This window comes from Papio anubis, chromosome 3 (genome assembly GCF_008728515.1).
Source record: "Papio anubis isolate 15944 chromosome 3, Panubis1.0, whole genome shotgun sequence".
In the NCBI taxonomy this organism is placed as follows: domain Eukaryota; kingdom Metazoa; phylum Chordata; class Mammalia; order Primates; family Cercopithecidae; genus Papio; species Papio anubis.
The window spans coordinates 25,913,905-25,941,550 of NC_044978.1; the positions used below are offsets into that span (position 1 = coordinate 25,913,905).

General features: G+C 37.4%; 1 protein-coding gene across 2 annotated transcripts; it reads right to left on the minus strand.

Annotated features, from left to right (window-relative positions):
- Positions 1-920: 920 nt before the first annotated feature.
- On the minus strand, positions 921-27,122 carry TMA16 (translation machinery associated 16 homolog). 2 transcript variants are annotated; one of them, XM_017959166.3, is made up of 8 exons: positions 26,709-27,122; positions 19,006-19,103; positions 14,702-14,814; positions 8,657-8,694; positions 7,363-7,447; positions 6,055-6,203; positions 4,008-4,050; positions 921-2,140 (listed from the first exon to the last, which is right to left on the minus strand). In XM_017959166.3, the coding sequence occupies exons 2-8, from the start codon at positions 19,036-19,038 to the stop codon at positions 1,960-1,962; spliced, it is 642 nt and encodes a 213-aa protein (XP_017814655.2). In that variant the 5' UTR covers positions 19,039-19,103; positions 26,709-27,122; the 3' UTR covers positions 921-1,959. The 2 variants fall into 2 exon arrangements, with proteins under 2 accessions (XP_017814655.2, XP_003899381.2); XM_003899332.4 differs by lacking the exon at positions 19,006-19,103 and having other exon boundaries at positions 26,709-27,110.
- Positions 27,123-27,646: the final 524 nt, after the last annotated feature.

A 27,646-nucleotide genomic window follows, 5' to 3' on the forward strand; every position in this document is an offset into this window, starting at 1 on the left:
ACACCCGGCAAATTTTTATAGTTTTAGTAGAGATGGGGTTTCACCATGTTGGCCAGGCTGGTCTCAAATTCCTGACCTCAAGTGATCCACCTACCTCGGCCTCCCAAAGTGCTGGGATTGCAGGCATGAGCCACCGCACCCAGCCGGTTTTTATATTTTTAAAAGGCAGCAAACAACACGCATATGTACACGAAAATGCAACAGAAACTACATTTGGCCTATAATGCCTAATATATTAAATATTTACTTTCTGGTCTTTTATAAAGAAAAAGTTTGCCAGTCCCTAGTTTACAAAAATAAGTTACCTTTACTTTGTTCCATGGCCATGAACTGTAGACGTTGTCTTACAGAAAGATGCCACTGACTTAAAAGTGGTCTAGATGAAAGGAGCATAAGTTATCACCCCAGAAAGAACATGTTCAACAGGCAAGGAGTAAGGACATCTTAAGCATCACTCTAAAGACAAGTTATCTCTGAGGCTGCTTTGATCCAACTAGGAGTGACATGATTATTATGGTCCTAAATGGTAAATGTATTCATTCAACGAATACTTACCTATCCTAGTTTCCCAGCAGTGTAGCTTGTTAATTGTAATCTTTGCTTTGACAACACAGGGGAAACTAGAAACAAATGTTTAAGGAGGAGGACAATCTGTCATTTTTCACAAGTTATTCATCTAACAGTAGGGACTTTTAAGTGTCAGTCCAGATAAAGCAGTTCTTATTCTCTTTAATGCAACTTATGACTCAGTTTTTACAACCATTTTAAGACTATGAGCCAAAAGCAAGAGAGGAGGAAACTTTTCAATGATTAAAGAGACATTAACTACTCATGTAATCCTAAAAACATACTTTTACACAGATTACTAACTAATCAACATAAGTTACATCACTAAAAAAAATAATTAGGACTGTAAGAAGTGAAATTGCAGAAATAAATTTTATTTTTAATTTTCAGAAGTAAAAAAAGTAGTTATAATACTTTAACTGTTAACAAGGCTTAGTTGATATCTGGTTAACCTAATACAGCATTAATGTTTTTATTCTTCTCTTGAAAATACTCAAATACACCTGCATTGTGCTCTTTTAAAAACATACCAAGGATACTTGCATTTAACAAGTTTTTTGAGGAAGAAAATTGTACAACATTCATGTTTTTCATGACACTGAAAATACTGAATTATATGTCAACTTATCTCTAAGAAAAAGTAGCATAATTAAAATCACTGGCTCTCTAATCTTTAATTCTCTCTCCACAAATAAAACCTATCACTTTTCACAATAAAAAAGCAAAAAATAATATACAATTAAAAGGAGGTAAACTGAAACTCTTTATCCCCTTTGTCAAAAGATAAATTAATTGTGGGAGATCAACACAACAATCATCACTGATTTTTTTTTCTTTTACCATTTAACTCTGGTTCAAAAGAAAAATAATAATCTATAATCCGGCAGTGTAGACAAACTTCTTATCACACTTTCCCTTATTTTGTAAAAAAGGAAAATACGTTTAATGTTTAAAAGAAGCATTAGTGTGATATTATTACTGAAAGGCAATTTTGCTATTATCACAACTCAAAAAGTACCCACAGGAATCTTTTAGGAAACAGGTTACTGTCCATTTCACAAAACATAAAAGTAGGTGGTCATAAATACACAAGAAAAACAAAACATTTTTTGTCCTTAGTTATATTGCTCCCTCCCGGCCCGAAATTCAGATGAAAAAGATTAAACAACTTCTGCAGATCACATCTATCTATTTTAACAACTTAATGTAAATGAAAAGCAGTCTTCATTTTAAAATAAATATCGTAACACCATTTTTGAAACTGCAAATGAAACTCTCATTATATAAGAGAATGTCAGTATCAAAATCTTGTATCTTGACAATTAGGTACCATAATCAATGAATATAATTTGAAGCTCTCAAATTATTTATTTTCAATTCAAGTGAAGACAATTAGGCCACTGCAGTCATTTCCTCATCTGAATCACTTGATTCATCGTTTAGTTCCAATTCCCCTAAATCTTGGTCTACAGTTATAATAGTTTTCCTCTTGCACTTCTTGGGAATTGCATCATTAGCGCCAATTTTTCTCATTTTAATGTTCGGTAATTTCTTCAGATCAAAGTCCCATTCCCTAGACAAAAAGTGAAAAAAAAAGAGGGGGGGGGGTACAGAGTGTTGGTAAGAGTTAATGTGGAAAAACAGGAGATAATAAATTTTCGAAACTCTAAGGATCCTACATATTCAAAACTTCAAAAGCATTAAAGGAAAATATTAGGCGCAAATTACTAGAAAGCTCTTCTATTCTTTCATCCTCTCTAACCTGAGTATCTCCTTCTCTCAGGCTACCCAGATCAAGAATTGCAATCAAAAGTAGGAACTGTATCATACCTGACAAATCTCCAAAATACAGTCAGAAGAGGTCCTTTTCACACACACAAGTACATCCCAGTTAAGTTTCAGTAATCAACTGTTACTCTTATAATGGAGAATTTTCAGTTTTTCAACCTCAGTATTTTATTAATTACTTTAGAAGTAATGTGAATATTGTTTTGGGAACTGAACTCTAACTAGAAGGCTATACTCATCTCTTTTCTTGTTTCTCTCTTTGGAGGAGGTAGAAGATATGTTGTTTTAGAAATAAAGAGCATATTTATATATTTAAGATTACACTCAAAATAAAATTAATGTATAAAAAGAATCTTAAACTCCATATACTTAAATTGTAAATACATGCTATACATAGGCTCAAAAGTGAACTGCACCTTAAACATGATAGATGAATTCTATTAAAGCTAATTTAGTTTCAACGAATTCAAAAGTATAGACAATGACTGGATTTAAATTTACCTAATTTCAATTAGCATTAAATATAAGACCCTTTGACATGGTCTAGTTAAGACCAAAATGATTAATAAAACAGAATCTATGTTTACAAACTAAAAAACTCCTTGTTGATTCATTTGCTTCTTATAGATTTCAGATATTAGAACTTTGTTGAATGCAAACAATTTGAGAATATTTTCTCCCATTCTATAGGTTGTTTATTCCCTTGACAGTTTCTCCTGCTATGCAGAAATTAGGTCCCATTTGTCAATCTTTGTTTTTATTGCAATTGCTTGAGGACTTAGCCATAAATTCTTTGTCCAGGGTGCTATCAAGAAGGGTATTTACTAGGTTTTCTTCTAGGATTTTTACAGATTATCCTAAGTGAACTAACACAGAAACACAAAACCAAATACTACATGTTCTCACTTATAAGTAGGAGCTAAATACTGGGTACACAAGGTCATAAACAAGGGAACAATAGACACTGGGGAATACAAACGAAGGGAGCGAAAGGGGTAAGAGGTAAAAACACCACGTACTGGGTGCTATGCTCACTACCTGGGTAATGGATTCATTCTTACTCCAATCCTCAACATTATACAATATGCCTTTGTAACAAACTTGCACATGTACCTCTGAATTTAAAATCAAAGTTGAAAAAAGAAAAAAAAAAACCTACAAAACTGAAATCCTACTCAGTAGTTTCCCAGTTTACAAAAGAGTACAACTAGAAACCACTGGACAAAGCGGGTCTTGATGACTTAACCAGTTCCCTGGAGTCATTCCTATAACCATCTTCTCTGCAAAAGAGGCTGCTACAGAACAGCCTTGGGATGTGACTCTGAGCCATCACATCTGTTGCTGCTATTTCTTTTTCTAAGAAAATAAGAACTGGGGAGGAATAGTGAGATCACATACTTTGAGGTACTATAACAATGTATCTTAAACCATTTTCGTAAAACAAAAAGCACACCAGGTCACTATCTGGTCGGTGCAGATCAACTGTTTGTAAGCCCAACTTCAGAAAATTCTTACTTGGTCTGATAAAAAAGAAAAGGTTAAAAGAAACTCCTGATTTTCTTTTAGTTTTACCGTCTAGACTCCTAGGAAGAAAGTTCAACTGTCAAGTACTTTACACACAGCTTCAAGGGAACAATACAAGACAGACTCACCTGAACGTTTTCAGATTACTTGCATTTAGGATGTCAGGAATCTCTGGAAAAGATAATTTATCTCCATGAGGCAATGTTTTCTAAATCACATAATTTTATATACAACAAATAATAATTTTTAGCAAGAATATCCAAAAGAAAACAAAATTTCAAAGTATTGCTGCAATTAACATGAAAAATTTGCAAACGGGGTTAGTTGAAGATGACTTAAGAAAAATCCTATTAAATGATAAATTCTAGCATAAAATCCATGAAATAAAACAAAGCTATTAACAAAATAAACCCTGTCCTTTTTTAACAATAAAAGGTACCTGGCAAAGTATAACTATCAATTCACTAAAATAATATGACAGGTTGTATATTTTTTCTTGGTGAAAAGTACCATGTTTTCAAACATATAATCTACCTTCACAAGGTAGAATTTATCTCAGGAATGCAAGAATTAATGTTTAAAAAAAATCACACTTTTCCAAATGTGAAAAAAATACTGTTTTAAATTAAAAAAAGAAATTTTGCTTAAAGAAGTTCAATAAAACTTAAACCCATTTTTTTTCTTTTTGAGACAGAGTCTCGCTCTGTCGCCTAGGCTGGAGTGCAGTGGCGTGATCTCGGCTCACTGCAAGCTCCGCCTCCCGAGTTCACGCTATTCTCCTGCCTCAGCCTCCTGAGTAGCTGGGACTACAGGTGCCCGTCACCACGCCCAGCTAATTTTTTGTATTTTTAGTAGAGACGGAGTTTCACCGTGGTCTCGATCTCCTGACCTTGTGATCCGCCCGCCTCGGCCTCCCAAAGTGCTGGGATTACAGGCGTGAGCCATTAAACCCATTTTTAATAAAAACCAGGTATATGGTAGTTCCTTACCATATTTCAAAAGTTCATCATAACCCAATATGCATGATCACACTTAAATTGGTGAAATACAAGAGGCATGAACAACAAAAATTGGAAGGCTGCCGCAAATATCTGGCCAATTCAATACAATGTTAAATGAAATGCAGTATCAAGTAATAAAGAAGATAAAATAAGCATGTTTGCTACAACTGTATATTGACTTTTACAATAGTTTCAGAGAATAACGGTATGAGAGGCTAGGTGTTAAAAGGTATAAATAAGCACAAAAAAAGTTTTTAAAGGAACCTTAATGAATCAGAAATAGTTACATCACATGAGGAGGGGAGAGGGGATGGTTATATCTAGTCTTCTCAAAATCTTATCAAAACAGAATTTGGTGACAATTTCCCTACAGGGAAATTGACACCTGCAAACTCATCAGAGTCTGTTCACCAGACCCATCCCCTGATTCTGGGAAAAGCACAGCAGCATAGCAGATCTGAGTTTCAGTTCTAGCTGTATCACCAACAAATGGTTTACTTTGGATGTGCTCTGATAAATACTGCCAACTCATCTGGCTGCTACATGTTGAACAGACTTTAGCGGGGAAGAGTGGAGGCACGGAGAGCAACTGGGAGGCTATTACCATGGTACAGGTGAGATGATAATGGCCTGAACCAAGGAAGTGGGAGGTGGTAGTAGTCATCAAAGTCATCAGATTCTAAACACTTTGCTGAAGGGCTGGATGTGGACTATGAAAGTGTTTCTGATCTGAGTAACTGGGCAGGTGGTGATGCCACTGACAGGAATAAGAAACCTGCAAGTTTTAGGAGAAAAGCTGGCCTTTGTTTCATGACATGTCAAGTCTGAGATGCCCAAAAGATATGCAAGTAGAGAGCTTGAGAAATCCATATGTGATACTGCAAATCTGGAGTTCTGGAGACAAGTTAGGGTTGATAAGATAAATGTGAAAGTAATCAATATTACTATCACAGTAAAAAGACATGATGTCACTGTCACAAACTTGGTAGTTTTGTTGGGAATGTAGAGGAAAAAAAAAAAGAATCCAAATTTTTTCTAAACCCTCACAAAGAAAAAGACATCAAAGAAAGAAAATCAAACGAAATAAACAAGAGCTAAAATAAACCTTTGAAATCAATCACAAATTGATACTGCTATGTCATGTAAAAGCAAACTAAAAAATCAGTGAGCACACCAAGGCCATATCCTTCATACTGCTGTCGCTCCCGCTCCATGGTCTGCTTGATGACGGTCTCCCGGGAACAGTGCCGCCTCCCCTGCCTGTCCCTGATACTGTTATGTAACTCAATCTGCTCCAGCTCACTGCTGAATCGATTCAAGTACCTGAAAAATAAGAAAATGATTTGTGTTACATACAAAGTCTATGTATTGGGCTTATATGACTTAACGGAAAACTAAGTATCCAGCCTTCGTGTGGCCTTTAAATGTTTATGTTTCTCTAAGTTCCTCAGGTCCTCAAACCTCTTTTACCCATTCCCTGGATAACACGACCATTTCTTTAACTTCAGTGACCAAATCGCAGCCTTCTATCAAACTGCAGACCCTCACATTCAACCACCATCTCCATCTGGATGTCCCCTAGTGGCTTCACCGTTAGCACATCAAAACTGAACTTGCCATCACCCTGTCCCCACCTACCCCCCACTAAACCCCCTTCATCTCCTGGGTTCCCTATCCAAGGAAATAGTTCTCCAGACAAGGAATCTGATTACTTCCTTGACTGCTCTCTATCCCTTTTATTACACATCCTAAGTTTTCACTAAACACTGACACTTCTACCTTCTTAATATCTTTGGAATCTTTTACTTCTCTTTATCATGCTATGAGCCAAGTCAAGGCCACCATCATTTCTTGCCTAGATTGTTACATCAACCTTTCAACGGTTTCCTGGCCAGAGTCATGAACCTCTCAGTCTGTTTTCTTCATTCTCAAAGTGCCCTTTCTAATGTTAAGTAGGATTATTTCAGCTGCTTGCTGTAAAAGCCTCCTATGGTTCCTAATGTCCTTGGATAAGGTCCCAACTTTTAGACTGACATCTGAGGTCTTTCATGAGCTAGTTATCACTTATTGTACCTGCCACACTTCCCTCCTTGAATTTATTTTAGTCATATTAAATGTCTGGCAGATCACTAAATATGTTATCTTTATTCTCACTTCTGGGCATTTTACTCTTCTTTCTGGCTAGGGGTTCTTCAAACTACCTTGCCTCGATCTGCTAACCCCACTTTTCAGTTGCCAGTTTAGATGACACTTCTTCAGGAAGCCCATCCTGATCCCAAGAAAGTGGCCTAACTACCACTCTGAGACCCAAATAGGTTACGAACCTCCTATAGTGACTAAGACAGGAAATGAATCCAAAGTCTTCCTGATAACAAAGCCCATTTGCTCTCCTGAAAATCCATAACAGAGCTCTGTGTCTTAAAGAAACAGGCTGGAGAATTGCCTTTTCTGACCCTTTGCTCATAATATGCCCAGTGTTTACCTTTCAATTAGTTGACAAGCATCTTTCTTTGAATATCTGTTCTTTTGGGGATCAAGATGGTTTTGAAACCATTGCAGTTTTTCACCTATAAACAATAAGTACCAAGACAGTTTACCCCACAAGTCATCATTTAAGCAAGTAAATATTCATTATCATTCTCAATATTAATGTGTTTAAAACAGAACCAAAATTTATGTCAATGTTAAACATAAACCCTTGTTTGGGCTCAAAGCTAATTAAACCAATCTGTCACAAATTAAACTGTCAGATTTCAATTTAGAGAAGAGAGAGGAGTGAGATGGATGCTCTTCTGTATAGATTTCTTATCCAATATGGATGCAAAAAAGGAAAGTAATTATTTACTCAAGCCTGAACTTCTAAGTATTTAAAAGCAAAGGATAGCTTGTCATAAATAATGAGAACTCCATTAATGATGAGAATGATATTTCCTGAGTATTTAATAAGCTGTAGGCACTATGTAAACAGCTTTATAATCACATGAGAATTAGTACTATTATTACCCCCATTTGTGGATGAGAGATGTTAAATGACCTGTCCAGGGCCCCAAAGCTAGCACCTACATTAAGCACACAAGAGCTACCAGGTATTGTGTAGAGTAATTGATATATATTACCAAAGAGCCAACAAAATTCATCCTTATGAGTAAACCTGACCATCAGGGTCACTTTCAGTGAGATTTCTCAAGATTACAGATCAAAAAAAATCACTTTGCCCAGTATACTGAGATCCCATTTAAAAATACTATTCTGTTACCTGATGAAGCACTGATGGGGGTTCAAATACCTTTCATTTTAATACAAAAAGCCTAACAGTCAGTATTTAAATCTCAGACTTGTGAGTAACAAATGATTAGCAATCAATCTGACCAAAAAAACAGTGACATGACACTGAGATACAAACTGAAGATGTGTACGTCTACATCATTAAATAAACAAGAATTGTTGTTTCTACCTAGGCCATAATCCTTCATAATTCTAATGGTTAGGGAGGTAGAGTTAAACTTCAGATAGATGGACAGATGGATATGAATGTATGTGTAGACAGATAGGTAGGTAGATAAATATAAACTAACAGTTTCTGGAAAACTGAGCTAGAAATCATTAACACTGTTTATTCCAAAAGTTTAATGACTGATTTGCTTTGTTTAGATCAAGTCTGATCAAATTCACTCCGATAAAAACAGTATTTCACTAAAAGAGTAAAAACAAAAATAAGTATAGGGCAGAAATGCCCTATACTCTAGCCAGAGTTTCAAATAAGTAAACCCACTTACCAATAAGGTTGAGACGCAAGGCCTTTTCATTCTTCAATCTTTGAAGGAAAGGTATATAAATATGTGTTAGAAAATTTCCAAAGCAAGTTTTAAAACTCTGACAATAACAACAAAAAGAAAAACTGCCTAAAGAACTCTAATTAAAAGATCATTCTTTACAAATTTGAAAATAATTTTGTTAATAGAAACATTAAATACCATGCTTCTCTTTTGAATCACCAGAATAAAATTTTTATCAGAAATGTTTTTTAAGCACCTCAATGTCTAAAGGAAGCCTATAGAACAAGCTGGTTTTGAAAACACAACTGAAAGCTTTTCTGAATTATGAACGTTCAGATGGGTTCTGTAATATGCAGAATACTTGAGCACAAGAGTAATGTGAACCTTCTGGAAGACTGAGTGCTGCCACTAAGACTAAAAGGCCCTACTATCATCTTTTAAACTTCAATAAGAACAAAACAGAATGGTTACTTTCAATGTATTTGAAAAGAATTACAACAAACGAAAATTTCATTTATTCTCAGAAAGTGAGTGTATAGGTAATATATGCCTCCTATTACTGATATTCTAAAGACTTATTCATTCAGCAGACCTCTGGATACCAAGTCTTTGCCAGACTTTAGTTTCTGATAGCCCCAAGGGATACAGCCATGAACAAAAAATCCACTGTCCCTGTCCTAAAAAACCTTACAATCTAAGGGCAATAAAAACACAGAGAAGCATACAGAGCTATAAAAGCATATTTAAAAAGCACCTACCACATGTTTTAGGATTTGGGAAGGTTTTCCAGAGAAGTAAACTTTAAGCTGAGACCTGAACATGCAGAGAAGTTTTTCAGGATTAAAAAATAAACAAATAAATAAAAATAAAAATAAATAAAAAGGATAGGGACTACAGGAATGGTAAAAGAAAAATGTTAGCCATGAGAGAAGGCTTAGTATAAAGCAGGAAGTATACATGGCTTTTATCCACAAAGAAGTAAGCAAACCAGATTTATCCTCCCATTTTACTCAACTAGAAAACTGGAGAAATAAAATGAAATCTTTTGTTCTTCTTCTTATTTTTAGAGACAGGGCCTCACTGTGTAGCTCGGGCAGTAGCACTATCATTGTTCACCGCAGCCTCAAACTCCTGGGCTCAAGCAATCATCCTGCCTCAGCCTCCCAAGTAGTTAGGACTATTGTTATACACCACCATGCCTGGCTAATTTCTTCTTTTTTTTACTTTTATTTTGTAGAGACAGAGTCTCACTATGTCACCCAGGCTCGTCTCAAATTCCTGGCCTCAAGCAATCCTCCCACCTTGGCCTCTCAAATCACTGGGATTACAAGGATAAGCCACAATACCAGGCCAAAACCTTTTCTATATAAAATTTGTAAGTTACAGAATAGGAGAAAATATCCATAACACAAATAACAAAGGACTTGTATCTAGAATATATAAACAGTCCTTACTACTTAACAGATAACCCAGTACCAAAAAGGCAAAAGATTTGGACAGATTCTCCATCAAGAAAACACAAATGACCAAAAAGAACCTAAAATGATGCTCACCATCATTAGTTATCAAGAAATGAAAATTAAAACCACACTGAAATACCACTGCACACCTACTAGATTGCTTAAAATTAAAGAGAGAACAACAATAACAACAACAACAAAAAAAACCCTGCAATATAACATGTTAGAGAGGATATATAGCAAATAGAACTCATACTCCAGTGGTGAAAATGTAAAATGGTACTATCACTTTGAGAAAAGTAATTTCGTATATACTTAAAAATACATTATATGATCCAGCAATTCTTATAAACCCAATTTCTCATATACTTAAGCAAACATCTTAAGTATGTTAACCAAACGTTTTATAAACTGAATTTCTTATAAACTCAAACATCTACCCAACAACTACAGTTCTAGGAAGTAAAAGAAAAATGAAAACATATGTCCAGACAAACACCTGTACATGAATGTTCTACAGGAATGAACTTTATTCCTAATAGCAGAGGTTGACAAATATTTTCTTCAACGGTCAAGTAGTCACATTTTAGGCTTTGGGGGCCGTGTACCTGTCACAATTACTCAGCTCTGCCACCACAGCATGAACGCAGCTATAGAAAACACAGAAAGAACCAGCATTGATTTTTCCAACAAAACTTTTCATAGTAACAGGTGGCTAATGCCTTAGCTTGCAGACCCCTGATAATAGCCGAAATCTAAAATATATCCAAACGAACATAGACAGTGAATGGATGAACAAGTTGCATATCCAGTGAATGGATATAAATAAATTGCCTGAGGATGGAATAATATTCCCAATAAAAGGAAAGAACAACTAATACATACAATGACATGGATAAGTATCACAAACATTATGCTATGTGAAAGACACTGGCACAAAAGACCACATACAGCGTGATTCCATTTATACTAAACATTAGAAAGATAAATCTCACCTATCAAAATAAAGAGCAAATTAGTGGCTGTCTGAGGCTAGGGGTAGAGGGTGAGGACTGACTGGGAAGATGCACAAGGGAATTTTCTAGGAAGATGAAATTGTACTATATACTGATCAGGGTGGCTACGCCAATGTATACAATTGTCAAAACCCAAAAACTACACTTAAAATGTGTTTGCTTTATTATATATGAATTATACCTCAAAGTCGATTTTAAAAAACAAAGAACACTTCATAAAAAGTTGGAGAATGCTTCTGAGAGGAATTTGCTGCTTTTAAATAAGGCTGGAGGGAAGAATCTAGTTAGAAGTCAAGTTGCAATAATTCTGAATGGACTCAGTGGGAACCTGAACTTACAGTGGTATCAGTTGCAATGAAGAAAAGTAGAGATTTGAGATTTAAAATGATACTTGCATGTAAATATGAAAAAATTCTTAAGACAATGTGTAAACATGATTTTTCAAGACTCAGTAAGATTAATTCTCAAAGGTAGTTGTTTCTGAGATTCTTACCCATCATGCTTAGTTTCCTTTGTTAATCTTTCATTAGGAGTCATTTTCATTTGCTATCTAGAATTATTTGCCAAAATGTTGCTATACTGAAAAATCATAAAACAAAAATCACATCATATCAAAGAGCCACTTGCTGCTTGTAAATTGTTTATTGTTCAGAATGTGCTAGTCTTCAAACCATCCTAGCTCCTGTCATACAGTCCTAAATCAGAGCTTTTCAAATGTTGAAGATAAAGAATATGCTTGAACTTTTACTCTAGCATTGTTATCCACTCCTACAGTATCTTTTCTGAGGTCTGCCAACAGCCATGTGAGGAAGCTTGGAAGCAGAACTTCTCCCTAGCAGGCTCTGAGATGAATGCAGTCCCAGACAACAGCTTAGCTGCAGCCTTGTGAAAGACGCTGAGTCAGAAACATCCAGTTAAGTGGCAATGGGATTCCTACCTAATCCAGAAACTGTGTTTGTTTTAAGCTGCAAAATTGTAGCAGAATTTCTTACGCAGCACAGTTACTAAAACAACATCTGGTAACTGCTATTCATTTCTAAGAAGCCACAGGTACCCAACTTCAAGTTGTCTTGTTGGTACCTTCTTCAATCACCTTGCTTAAAGTTGTCCCGACCATCTGGGTATCCTGTCACCAATCATCTTTTGAAATGGGACAGGGAATCAACAGCATTTCAACATGCCTTTTGTGACCACATTCCCACTCGTGGTTACTGATGCTGCTACTCAAAAAACTGACATTTATGGTGGCCTAAGCCTATGATTTCATAACATAAATAATGTTAAGTACTATTAAAATTGTGTATTTGGTTCTAGAGCCACTCACTATTAAGAGAGTGACTTTTTGAAAATAAATTTTAAAAAGGGAAAAAATCCGATCTGTTTAGAACACTGTCCAAGCAGAAAAATTAACTGATGTTTTTCTACTTTGCATTACTAAAAGAAAAATCTTGGCCAATAAACAGAATTTTCTTAGGACAATATATATATGAGATGAGCATGTTGTTCTGTTTTATTCTTCCACAATTTTTCTATAATGCTAATTCTGTAAATCAATACACAACATGCTGAATATACTTGACAACATACAAACATTCTAGGCTCACGGTCACAATGACAGTGAACCAAGTACTTAATCATATTCTAAAGCAGTTACTTGCTAAAATATTGCACATTATATCACTGGTACTGTATGTAAGGTAAGCAGTTCATAGACACAGAATTAAACAATCTTTAATAAAATGGTAAGCAAGTTACTTCCCCCCTCTCCATTTTATTTTGATCCTTTCACTTTACATTAAGGACAAAAGTATGGGTTTATTTTACCAGTCTTCCAACCTTCACCAGATCTTTTCACCAAACATATACAAAAGTCATGTCTCAGACTCAGACCATTTACAGCAGGTAATAGTACCTACTTGACTTTAAGAGAGAAAAAAATCTCCTTTTTAAAAAAATGGTATTTAAGGGAAAATAAATAATAGTATAGGTTAGTGATTCTCACAGTGTGGTCCCTAAACCAGCAGCAACAGCACCAGCATTACCTGGAGACTTGTTGGAAATGGAAACCCTTAAGCCAGAAACTCAAACCTTCAGAATAGAAAGTTCTAGGGATTGGAACAAACAGTTTTAATACGCTCTACAGATGTATTTCATGTACTTAAGTTTGCAAAATACTGATATATATGATTGCAGAAACTGTAAAATCACAGTACTAATAAATCATGTTAAAAAGATACAGTAAAAATCATAAAAGTGATGCACAAATAGCTGAAGTTTGAAAACTACTGTGCTAAAGCAAAACTGCTATCATCATAGTAAATATTTGTTAAACAAACAAACAAACAAAAAACTACCCCCCCAGAAAATAAAGAAAATTTGACTCTGCTATCATAACACTTAATTCCTTCTAGTCAAATCACTGTGAAACAGCTAACCTTTACTATATAAGGCTTATCTTAAGCAAAGAATCAACATTTAAAAATATACTGGTTTCCATTATCTAGTATGCAAATGTATCTAACATTCATGAAAATGGCAAGGCTATTCTAAAATAGTCAAAATGATGATTTTTATTTGAACTTCACTTCATTTTAAGGAATCTCAGAAACAGCCTTCTTTTCTTCCTTCTCAGTCTCACTTGTGGAATGCTCCTTCTTTTCCTAACCCCTAAACGGTAGAGTGCCACTGGACTCAGTAATTGGCTCACTTCTCTTCCCTGTCAACAGTTACTCCTTAGGTGAACTGATCTTATCCAATCTCATGGCTTGAAATCCCACATGGATGCTGATCGCTACCACATTTGTGTCAATACCCCTAACCTATTCTCTGAATACTAGACTAAATATATCTAACTATCCATTCCATACCTCCTCTTATATGTCTCATGGACACTTTAACCTATATGCCTTATATATAGACCTCACATTTTTCAACTCTGTTCAAACATAACTTCTTCAGAGAAGGCTTCCATGACTATCCCATGTAAAACAGAACTTCTCCCTCACTCTCCATCTCATAACTTTTTAAATTTTACATGGCACTCATCACCTACTGCTACGTAAATTACTTCTCTGTTTTAGGTAAGCTCTAAAAGAGTAGAGTCCTCGTTCAGTTTTACCCTCTGCATACAGAACACATTCAATAAATACTTATGAAAGGGAGACAATATTGCGAAAGGACACGTTTGAAAGATAAATGTGGCCGGGCGCGGTGGCTCAAGCCTGTAATCCCAGCACTTTGGGAGGCCGAGGCGGGTGGATCACAAGGTCAGGAGATCGAGACTATCCTGGCTAACATGGTGAAACCCCGTCTCTACTAAAAATACAAAAAACTAGCCGGGCGCGGTAGCGGGCGCCTGTAGTCCCAGCTACTTGGGAGGCTGAGGCGGGAGAATGGCGTGAACCCGGGGGGCGGAGCTTGCAGTGAGCCGAGATCGCGCCACTGCACTCCAGCCTGGGGAAAAAAAGGAAACTCCCTCTCAAAAAAAAAAAAAAAAAAAAAAAAAGAAAGATAAATGTATAAAGGGGCTTTTTAACAATGAGTAATACAAATGATGAAAAGATACTTACTTTTCCTTTTTTTCTTGTTTGTGGGCCTCTCTCGTAATTTGAGCTGCTTTTCTACTATATGGATGGATGACTTTTTTTTCCCGTCCTGCACTTTTTCCCTTTGGTGCTTTAGGCTAAAATGTAAGAAAACACATGACACATATAGTCAGATATGTAAGTGCCTCCAGTCACAAAAATCTTCTTTACAAATAAATTTCAAAAACAGTAATATGACAGAAATACAGTAAGCCAAAAACATTACAAGAAAAATCAGGAGATAAGCCAGATTGATTAAGTAATTCTAATAATCTGTTGCCATGGTAATGACAGAAATGATATATTCAGAGGTGCTCTCCAATGACAGAAGAAAGGCACAGAAGGAGTCAATAAACTCAGCTCTTCAACAACATATTCCATCTTCAAAGAAGATACAGGGAATACATATAGTGAGGAGACTCACAGCCAGAAATGTTACAGTTAAGAAAATTAAGGGGGTAGAAGGGACTTGGATTACTAGTAGAGATTTGACTGTAGATGTTTTACATGGAACAAAGCGGGCAATGAATCATGTAAAATCAAAGTTGGGCTCATTGCCTGTACAAATTAGGAATACAGAAAATAATAGAAGCCATCTCAGAATTAGTATATCCAAAAGGGAAAACGTATCATTTTCCCGCTGAAGCTCTATGCCAGTTAATCAGATCACAATTCATTAGGTCCTCCAAACTAGACATCTCAGGTTTTTTTTATTCCTACATAATCCTGTATCTTACCCCACCTATAATGATTTGGGAATCAGATTTGGCTCTCTGTAATAAAAAACCCCAAATAATGGCATAACCCAGATCAAGTTTGGTTCTTTATTGTTAAAAGTAGGAGCTGAAGGTTCTGTTCCACAAAGCCCTTAGGGATTCAGGATCCTTCCATTTTTTTGTCTACTAGCCTCAGGCTATACCTACAGCCTAATACCAGGTCTACACTCAAGCCAGTATGAAGTAGGAAAAGAAAAATCTGAAGGTACATCCCCTTTTTTTAAGCATGTGACCTGGGAAGTCACAGATCCTTTTGCTCACATCCCACTGACCAAAATTTATTCACAGTGTTACATAAGGGAGAGTAGTAATATAATCCTTATTCTGTGAGAAAAAGAACCATTCATATAGAAAAACAGAAAGAATACATTAGGGGACAGCTGGCAGTCTCCAACATACCTAGTCCAGAAAAAGGCCAAGTGGCTCTACAATCTTCTTCAAAACTACTGCCAATTGCTTAATTCAGTCCTCAGAATCTTTCATAATCAGGATGGTCTTTAGATTCTCCCCACTAGTCCTTTTTTCAGCAAAGCTACAGAGTCTGTCTTCATAAAACACTAACATAGTAAAGTCCCTCTCCCCTGCTTAAAGTGCTCCACTAGCTCACAGTTAGGTCCCAAGTCTTTAGCACAGAAACAATCTAGCCCCAACCTGCTTCTCCACCACTATTTCCTATGCTCCTCTATAAAAGATTCTTCATCCCATTCTTACTGAACTTCTCACCATTCTGGAACATACCAAGCTGTTTCATAACTTCTTGAGACTGAGTTTGTTATTACATCTGCCTGCAAAATACTTTACTTGCCCTTTGATAAGATGCAGCTCAAAATTACTTCCTTTGTATAACTTTCTAGGCAGAACTATTTAAAATAACCGCAAATTCCTCATTCACAAATGTATTCATTCTTTCAACATTCATTGAGTGCTCTGCTCACTTTCTGATAAAAGAAGATATATCCACATCTGAATCTTAGGGTTATCACTGGAAGTTGGTTACAGGTATAGGAAAATAAGTAGAACCATCATGTAACAGAGTATATGTACTCTTATGTATTTCTCTGCTCACATGGAAGGTGCAGAGGAGAAAGGGAGGTGTAATGAGAAATTTTTGAGATTAAAGAACCTAGCAAACATGAATCAAGTAAAACCTTTCAGGACATTTGGCAGGCTGCCTCTAAGATGGACCCAATAAACCCCACCTCCTGATTCTCACGCCTCCGTTAACGGAATCCCCTCCCTTTGAATGTGGGCTGGACCTACTGACTCACTTTTAATGAAGAGAATTTAGCAAAAGCAATGAAATGTCAATTCTGAGATTAGGTTATCAAGTAACTCTGGCTTCCATCTTTCTCCCTCTCATGGAAACCAGCTGTCATGTAGTGACCTGCCATATGGAGGGGCCACATGACAAATAACTGAGGGAGGCCTCCAGACAACAGCTAGTGAAGAAGTGAGGCCTGCAGTTCAACAGTCCACGAGGAGCTGAATCCTACCAAGAACAATCTTACCAATCCTACCAAGAGCAAGCTTAGAGGTAGATCCTCAGCCAAGCGTGGTGGCTCATGCCTATAATCCCAGCACTTTGGAAGGCCGAGCCAGGTGGGATCACCTGTTAAAGACCAGCCTGGCCAACATAGCAAGACCCCATCTCTACTAAAAATATAAAACTTAGCTGAGTGTGGTGACATGTGCCTGTAATCCCATCTATTCGAGAGGCTGAGGTGGGAGGATAGCTTGAACTCAGGAGGTGGAGACTGCAGTGAGTGTAGATGGCACCCCTGCACTCTAGTCTGGGCAACAGGGTCAGACCCTACCTCAAAACAAAACAAAAACAACAAAAAGAAGTAGACTCTCCCCAGCTGTGCCTTGAAACCACACTCCCAACTGATACTTTCACCTGCAACCTTGTGAGAAACTTTGAGGGAGAGGAGCCCAGTAAGCCATGCCTGATTCCTGACTCAAAGAAACAGTGAGATCATAAATACTGGTTTAAGCCATTAAATTTTAGGGTAACTTTTTACAAAGGAATAAATAACTAATGCACAACCAAAAATCGAAAGCAAAGATGCATCCTGTAAAAGAGATCTGATCCCACATATCATTTTTTAAAAATGCTTAAAAATATGAAAAAAATTCACGAAAATCCCGAGGAAGAAAATAGAAACTCTCTGAAGCTGCTAAAACTGAAAATACATAGCCATGAAGTTCCAGCAATATGTTCAAAACTGCAAAAAATTTCCTTTAAAAACTCAAAAACTTCCTTTAGGGAAAAAAAGTTTGATATCCCTTGAATAGAAAAATGCCCTCATAGCTTTAGATGATCTTGACTAAAGAACCTTCAAGACTTAGTACAAAGAAGGTATAGGATCGGGCGCGGTGGCTCACACCTGTAATCCCAGCACTTTGAGAGGCCGAGGCGGGTGGATCACGAGGTCAGGACATCGAGACCATCCTGGCTGACATGGTGAAACCCCATCTCTACTAAAAATATAAAAAATTAGCCGGGCGTGGTGGCGGGCGCCTGTAGTCTCAGCTACTCCGGAGGCTGAGGCAGGAGAATGGCGTGAACCCGGGAGGCGGAGCTTGCAGTGAGCAGAGATCCTGCTACTGCACTCCAGCCGGGGCGGGGGCGACACAGGGAGACTTCGTCTCAGAAAAAAAAAAAAAAAAGAAGGTATAAAGAAATGAACTTATTTTTGACTCAACTGTAAGTTATGATTCCTTATAATAATGCATTCTTGAGGAACCTTGAGGAAAAGGTTGCCTCAAGGCAGGATATGAATATATAATGAGACACAAATATATACAATAAAATTTACTATATTTCAAAACACTTTCATATTTTTCAATACATTAAAATTTGGAAAAAAATGTTTCAACAGGGAAAAACTAAAGTAAAACTCTATCATAAAATAATTAACAGACTGCTTTGAATACCTACGCCTATAAAAAGGCTCTGGCACCACAGAAATAGTCCAGTCGGAAAACCTGCATTAAAAGTATCTCTTCCCTATAATCTTTAGTGACTGCTTAAAAAATTTTAGTCTGAAAGTCTGTTCTTTGGATTCATAACTAGAAGTAACAAAAAAACACATAAATAGTTTATTCAAAACAATATAGCAGAGTCATTTTAGGGGCAATATACTTTAAATATTCCTGTTAAAATAATAAGTAGCAAAAAAGAACTTTGCCTAAAAGACCATCAAGTTGAGCAATAGTCTAGGCTCAACCAGAGACAGAAATGCCATTTAGACTACTCAGTGAAAGGAGAGACATAAAAGAGTGATCATTTCACAAAACACACTTGAGGGACACAAAGTGTACATAGATACATTTTTTTTAAAGTGTAAGACCAAACCCATGCCTACAACTGAGAAAGCTTATAGTGCAATACTGTAAACACCATATACCCTTAAACATACAAATACAGGCATGCCTCACTTAACAGGGATACTTTCTGGGAAATGAGTCAGTAGGTGATTTTCTTTTTATGCAAATAGAAAGTGTACTTACACAAACCGAGATGGTGTAGCCTACTACACACATAGGCTCTATGGCACAGCTTATTGCTCCCAGGCTATAAACCTGTCCGGAATGTTACTGTACTGAGACTGTAGGCGAGTATAACACAAAGGTTAGTATTTGTGTATCTAAACATGTCTAAACAGAAAAGGTAAAGTGAAAATACGGTATTATAATCTTATGGGACCACCATCATATATGTGGCCCACTGATGACCAAAATGTCATTATGCCGTGAATGACTGTAAATTACAGTAAATGATGTACCAATTTTACACCAGTGACATGATGGAAATGGGATGGACTAAGCAAATCTACACATTTTGTTTGCAGTGAATCTTCACTGCAAAGATAGTAGTGAAATGCACTAGTGAGCATTTTCCTTCTTTAACAGATAGATATGATGCAATGACAGGTGTCAATGACAAATAATTAGTGCTTCCAAGAAGACTTTAATGGTTCCATATATAAGTCTTTCTAAACCCCACCCAATCTTCAAAGACCACTTAAAGGTCAAGTTCAACTGTTCCTTGAAGGGTTCCAAGAATAATTTCATATCTCAGTAGTCCTTCCCTCTTGGTAGCATTTACTATTCAGCACCTAATAACGTACTGCACTGCCCAGCATTAACTGTACATTTCTGTGTTATTTCCTTAATAGCAGCTCATTTGAGACTGCAAATATGTCCTGAGATTGCAAACCACAGTTTGAGAGTAAAAGAAAGTGGGATGCTGCCTTCAGTGAGCATTTACTGGGCATCCACTTTGTACTGTACAATGGGCTACTATGAACTAAAAATATGAAGTATGTTCTTTAAAATAGTGTGAGGTATAAAATATAAAAGTAATTTATAAAATTTCTCATGATAGTGCTTTCCTTAACATTAAAAGAATATGTTAATAATTATCTAATGCAGACTTCAATTTTATCTTCATTTTAGATTCTAACATCTAGCTCAACTTATGTTATTCCAAACTTACCTACTAACATCTAGTCAGAATAAACTACTTCTCCCACATTCTCTACTGCCACTCTTTACACCTCAACCTCACAATAGTATTTGTTATGTATATATTTTTTTAATTACTGAGCACACACTAAATATACCATGTACTAGGAAAAGCACTGAGGCTTCCAGATCAAAAACTGACATGAATTTGCCTTCATGGGGTTTACAATGTAGTTTTCTCAGGAATAGCTAACTTAGTAAGTGCTGGCTAGAAAATGGATCGAAAGCACAGGGTCCTGACTCACTCTGGGAAGTCAGGAAAGGCCTCCCTGAGAAAGTAACTTAAAAATCAAGAAATTTATTAAACGTTTCTCAATTTCCCGGCTACAAAATAAATCTACCACCTAATTAATATGGAAGTTAATGTTTAAATCACAAAATCAAATCAAAATATCTTCCTTGTTCCCAGAACAAAAGAGACAATATGAAATAATACCGTTCAGTACAGATTTTGATCCAATATCAACAAATACTTGCATCACTGTATATCTCTGGATACAGATAATCAAACACTTTTCGCAACAAAACAATGAACATCTAAAATCAACAAGTTGAAAAATGATTGCCTTGCATACTGGTATTTTTTAATGGCAAAATGGTGAGAACTAGCAAACCTAAATAACATATGAAAAAAGAAGCATTAAAATAAGCTGTAGAAAGAGACACATAGACTGGTTTTAATTATCTTTAACTTCACTAAGAATGGCCCAACCAAAGTTTGAAAGAAGAGTTTAAAGAGACGATGTCACACATTATAATTGTTTTACTCCTGTAAAAGCAGACAATAAACGTAGTAAGAAGGAAGAAGTAGTGTGGTTTAAACTCCTCTCACATGCAACCCCATTTAGGTCTACCTGGAATAATAACATAGGAAATTAATATGTCACTAAGTGAGACTTCTATCAAAGACCAGAATATCATATTTGGGATCATAATGAAACAAAGATGTAACTATCAAGGAAGGACAAGTTCTTTCCAGAGATAAAGGTAAGTGTAGAGTCTCCCAAGGATATTCAGATGGGAGGCAATAAAGAAATAAAGGTGATTGGCCTGATCCATTTTAGTGATACAATTCTACAATAAAAATAAAAATGTTTACCTCATTTAAAATTTCCTTCTGACTGAAGAAAACTTTGAAACAAAAGCACTTTGAAAAACTTTTGCTAGGTCACACAGAAAATACATCAGTTTTTCCAACTTAAATGCAATAGTATTTGCCTTCTATCTTTTCTATAACAAGGTACAGGCATACAGCCACTGGAATTCTAGCACATATTCATGTTTATCCTTCTGGGTCTTTTGTAAGAAGTGAAAAACAAGATCGTAGCTCAAATCAGTTTGACAGGTTTACTGTATTTCTACCTAAATTAATTGCTCCTGGGAGAAACAGACTCTCTTGTTGGCCTGGCTCTGAACAGGAACAGGCGAGTAGACTACCTACACACTGAGATGAACACAAACTCTGTGCCAGTCCCTGTCAGAGGCACTCTTTTCACTGACAAAGTTATACAGCAAGAAAGAAGGCACTGTCTTGTTTGAGTCAATTCACCAACCACCATGACCACCCCAACAGACCTACAGCTTTCAAAAACCCTTATCAAGTAATAAATAATGGGGCCGGGCACGGTGGCTCCAGCCTGTCATCCCAGTACTTTGGGAAGCTGAGGCAGGCGGATTGCTTGCGGTCAAGAGTTCAAGACCAGCCTGGCCAACATGGTGAAATCCCATCTCTACTAAAAATACAAAAATTAGCCAGGCGTGGTGCATGCCTGTAATCCCAGTTATTCGGGAGGCTGAGGCTGGAGAATCTCTTGAACGTTGCAGGCAGAGGTTTCAGTGAGTTGAGATAGCACCACCATACTCCAGCCTGGGCAACAGAGCAAGACTCCCACTCAAAAAAAAAAAAAAAAAAAACCAGAGAGAAAGAATGGATAAATAAATTATATACATTTCTTAAGTATTTAAATTAGGATGTTTCATTCATAAGCCTTCATAAGTCAGTTTTGTGATCTCCAAATGTACTTTTGGATTAGATTTAGTAGTGATTTAGAAAATAGTGACTTCTTAGCAAGCCTAGGTTCCAAGTGCTGAACATAAAGCAGATGTCACACACACAAAAAAAGAAAATTTCTTAAAGTGTATATTATGTAACAAAGTAAGACAAAAAATAACATTTGGTAGTAATTTATCCTTTAGGTCACAAAAGCTTAACTGAGCTCCTTATTTATTTGTAACATTTGCTGTGTTCAAGTTTCAGATTAGCATTAACTATTTCAAGCACTCAAAAAATGTAAATAAATTCAGTTGGCCCTCCAGGTTTCACATCTGGGTATTCAACTGAGGACAGAAATGTTCAGAAAAATAAATAAAAAATAACAATATAACAATAAAAATAATACAAATTTAAAAAACAATATAATCACTATACAGCATTTACACTGTAATAGGTATGGTTAAGTGTGACTTAAAGTATACTACATGCAAAAAGTACACCATTTTATACAAGGGACCTGAGCATCCATGGATTTGGGTATTCGAGTGTGTCCTGAACTAATATCCCTTGATACCAAGGGACAACTGTAAAAAGCATAGTAATCTTTAAAAAATTTGGTATATCACTCTTTACAAGAAGAGTAAAAACAAGTGTTATTTAAAAGCTGGAAAAACTTTAAAAATGAAAACTTCAATGAAATAGAATTACTAGTGTGTAATACTAACAAAGATAAAAAATAATTCACATTGCATGAGTGGAGGTGTCAGTGTATTTGTAATCTCATAGTTCAAGGGGGTGCAAGCCAGCACAGTCTTCTGGAAGGCAATTTCATAGTACCCATCAGGGCTAAACACAGTGGCTCATAGCCCTTATCTCAACACTTTTGGGAGGCAAAGATGGGTGGCTCATTTGAAGCCAGAAGTTTGAGACCAGCCTGGACAACATAGTGAGACACCGTCTCTACAAAAAAATCTAGAAAATTAGCCAAGTGAGGCAGTGTACCTCTGTAATCTTGGCCACTGGGGAGACTGAGGTGTGAGCCCAAGAGTTTGAGGCTGCAGTGAGCTAGCTATGAATATGCCACTACATGCCAGGCTAGGTGACAGAGTGAGACTCCATCTCTAAAAACAGTTTCTTAATAACATAAAATAAAAATAAAGAGAGTACCCATCAAGACAAAAATAGAATTTCTTGGTCAATTTCTTGGTCAACTTTGACCAAGAAATTCTATTTCTATTAATTTATTCTATTAATTTATTCTATAGACATACTTACACATGTACCAAAGGGAGGACAAATAATCAATGCAGCAGTACTGCAATGTCTGTGGCAGCAAAATAGTGTACACAATTTAAAGGTCCATCACAGATCGGGTTAAATAAGTTACAGAAGCAAACAATGGAATGTTCACTATTTAAAAAGCAAGAAGTAGATCTATATGTACTTACATAGATCTGTAAGATCAGGTAAGACAAAAAAGCAAGGGACTAAGGTGTCTAGTATACCATTTATGTAAAAAGAGAGGTTAGGGAACATACATATATGCTGGTACATACATATAAAATATCTGAATCAATAGCTAAGAAACTGTTAATAGTGGCTGTTTCTCAACAGAACCAGGGCATTAGGCAAGAGAGTTGGAGAAAGTCTTTTTGTGGCAGATGAAATAATGCTCTGCCCTCCCCCGACCAAAAGATATCCATGCCCTGATTTCCCCAGAACCTGGGAATATATTACCGTATATGACAAAAAGGACTTGCAGATCTGATTAAGATCTTGAGATGGGGAAAATCATCCAGGTGGGCCCAATATAATCCTAAAGGTCCGTGTAAGAGGAAGGCAGGAGGATCACTGTCAGAGAAAATGTAACCCCCTCTAGAGGAAAATTTAAAGATGCTATGCTGCTGGATTTGAGGAGGGAAGGAGCCAAAGAATGTAGATGACCTCAAGAAATGGAAAAAATTCATTAGAGCCCCTTAAAGAAAGACAGCCCTGAAAAACACCTTAATTTTATCTCAGTGAAGACTCATCTTTGGACTTCTGACCTCCAGAGGTTTCAGGAAATGAATGTGTTGCTTTAAGCCACTAAATACATATCACTTTACTATAGCAGTTAATATGAAACTAATAAAATTTTAATGAGCAATCATTTCTTAGTTTTTTAAACCATGTACAAGCAATATTGTCTCAACAAGTTTGGTATACTAGGTAGATTTCCATTAATGTTTTTCTTTAGTTTTACTAACTTTCAGGAGCAAGTTTTCACTAACAGATAATCTCTATGAGATTTATTAAGCTGATTTATTGTTGTAGCTCATATTTATAGATGTAGGCTCCAAAACACACAATCTCTACCATTAAGGTAGTCAGTAACAGTTAATGCCCCACAGTAATGTGCATGGATAAATGCTGGGAGGATGATGGCACACTTTTCAACGGTATATAGTCTAGCTAGGGAGGAAAAGCAGCACACACAAGCTGTATGACAGGTTTATACAAAAAGGAGTATACCAATCAGGGCCTAGTTAAGTATAGTATGAGCCATACTTAAAAATACTAAAATCCTGGCTGGGCGCAGTGGCCCACACCTGTAATCCCAGCACTTTGGGAGGCCAACGCGGGCAGATCATTTGAGGTCAGGAGATCGAGGCCAGCCTGGCCAATGTGGTGAAACCCTGTCTCTACTAAACATACAAAAATTAGCTGGGTGTGGTGGCTGGCGCCTGTAACCCTAGCTACTCGGGAGGCTGAGGCAGGAGAATCACTTGAATCCAGGAGGCGCAAGTTGCAATGAGGCAGAAGTTGCAATGAGCAGAGATTGTGCCACTGCAATCCAGCCTGGGCAACAAGAGTGAAACTCCATCTCAAAAATAATAATAATAATAAACACTAAAAACCTTTTTAATGCAGCATAAAGAAGTGTTGAGTGGGATGGATTAATTTGAAAAGATTCTTTAAGTATAATAAAGTAAATTTTGATATAAAAAAGATATGAACTTGCTGAGCTCCAGCAAAGATTTACAATAAGAGAACATTAATGAGCAAAGTAACAAGGGTGGAAAACTATAAGCTGTACTGTTACTATATATTTACATAACTAAAGTTAACAACAATAACATTTACTAAGTGCCAGGCACTAGACTAAGCACTTTACATTTAATTTCCACAACAATTCTGTGAGGTAGGTACTACTGTTATCCCAATTAGACAGACGGGAGGTTAAGTAATTTTGCCAAGATGGCAACTCAGGGAAAACCAGGTGCCCATCTCTGTCCTCTGGGACCACATTCTGAGCTGTACTTAAAGAGGATGCAGCAGAACCACTAATGAGGTTGTATCAAAAAAAAATGACAGAGCCAGAAATGAGCCAATGAAAACAGGTTTATATGCCACTCTTTTGACTTCTATGCCAAAGCAACATACTTCTACTATACAGCCTGATAAAAAGGTGAAGCTCTGATAGTCAAGGACAACTACAAATACCAATCAACCTCCCCAGCCCCTCAAACACAATGAGATGTAATTGCTTTCACATTCCACTCTGAAAAGGGGAAAAAAACTAACACTATAAAGAGTTGGAAATTCCACAAGCAAAGTGACAAGCAAACACTGAATTTACACAAATGTGTACAATCTAAATAAAATACAAAATATGCCTCAGTGGTGCATCAAAATAAATAGATAAAGCACAAAAAACTCGCGAAACAAACAACGAAAGACCCAAACTGTAAGACAAAAATGACTGGCATACAATGAAAAGAGAAAAAATGAAAAGAAAGAGGTCACATTGTGGGCACAGTATCATAACCTTTGACCAGATTATAAACGTTTTAAATTTTGCTTTTATTACAAATTAATTTAAAAATATTTATAAAGCCTGTTTCTATGCAAGAATTATTCTCAAGAACACAACGATTAAGTAAAATACAGGCAAGAAGAAACAACATACTGTTTCAGAATACAAATATAAAGAAAAGCAGTGAAATTATAATTACAAAACTTAGATAATGTTTGCTTCTTAAGGTTCTGAAAGTTACAGGTTCAAAGAAGGTAACACAGGGCTTTCAAAGGCTATGTTTTATTTCTTAAAACTACATAATGGGTAAACGAGACTTCCTGAAACTACTAATCTTTACACTTGAAATGTGTCTTAGAAACACTCTTTTGTATCTACTCAATTTTTAACGAAAACAACAAAACTGCTTCAGAGCTCTGGAGGGAATGCGGGCGTAAAGGCGGAATTAAGGGCAGGAATGGGTCACTAACGGGAGGTGAAAGGACGCCGAGGAAGAGGCGACTAAGCCCACACTGAGTCTACCTAGGCCAGAGGGGCAGAGGGGTGTGGGGCCAGTGACCTCCGGAGTTTCGCCAAACTCCCCGATGCGTTTCAGTGGAAAGGTGCCGGGTTTCCCCCGAGGAGGCAATGACTAGCGAGAAGTTAAGCACGAGGCAAAGAGGAGCAAGGCGACATCTGGGCACTTCAGCACTCGGACGCGGAACTCTAAGGTCCAGGCGTTGGGCCTGGGACTCGTCTCACAGAGGCTTCGCCCCTACCCCGCACACTCTCTCAAATAAACACTTTGAATCCTCCTCTCTCCTAGGTTCTCGAAACTGCACCCTCCCTCTGTGCCTGCTCAACAAGATCCTTCCGGGGAACCAACCGAGCGGTTCGGGGGAGCAGGAGGGGGCCCACCATGGTGACGTCCTCGTGGCCACGGAGCAGCTCCGTACTCTAGACCCAGGTAATCTCACCGACCGCAGGAGCAGCAGCTCACAAGAGCACCCGGGTCGAATCCCACGTGGGGCCTGAGAAGCCGGCGCAGATCCAACCGGAACAGGAGAGGCGAGTCCGTTTCTCTAAAGCGTCCCCGTCAACTGAGACCGCATCTTTTTCGCCCGTGTTGGGCTTTTAAGCCCTAGCCCAAAGGCCAGCGGCACCTGCGTGCTCGTGGGGAACGGCGGGAGGGAGCTTGCGGCGGTAGGCTGAACTCGGCCTGCAGCTGACTGCGAGCCTGGGGCTTGGAACCCGGGTGGCAGACGCTCCAGGCTTCCGGCCCATCGCATTCCGGCCCCAAGAGCGGAGCTCGCCCATCTGTCCCAGAGCAGGACTCCAGAGCGCAGCTGCCTCTTCAGACAAGAGGTTCCTTCTTGCGGCGTCCCGCATCTTAGGGGCTGGGACCCTCTCAAAAGGGCTGCTGGGTGTTGGCTCCCCCTTGCTCTTGTGCGGCACAGGCTCCTGCCTTCCGCTTTTCCAGGTACTAGATTACCTTGGGCAAGTCCTTTCCCCCATTGAGTCTTTCTTTGCCCTGCCCTGCCCTGCCCTGCCCTGCCCCTCTTCTTGTTTTGTCTTTTCTCTTCGTTTCTTTTTTCTTTTCTTTTCTTCTTTCTTTCCTTCTTTGCTTCTTTCCTTCCTTCCTTCTCTCCTCCTTTCTTTCTTCCTTCCTTCTTCCCGGGGTCAAGCGATTCTCCCGCCTCAGCCTCCCGAGTAGCTGGGATTACAGGCGTCCGCCACCACACCTGGCTAATTTTTTTAATTATTATTTTCTTTTTCTTTTTTTTTTTTTTTTTTTTTGTATTTTTCGTAGAGACGGGGTTTGGCCATGTTGGCCAGGCTGGTCTCGAACTCCATAC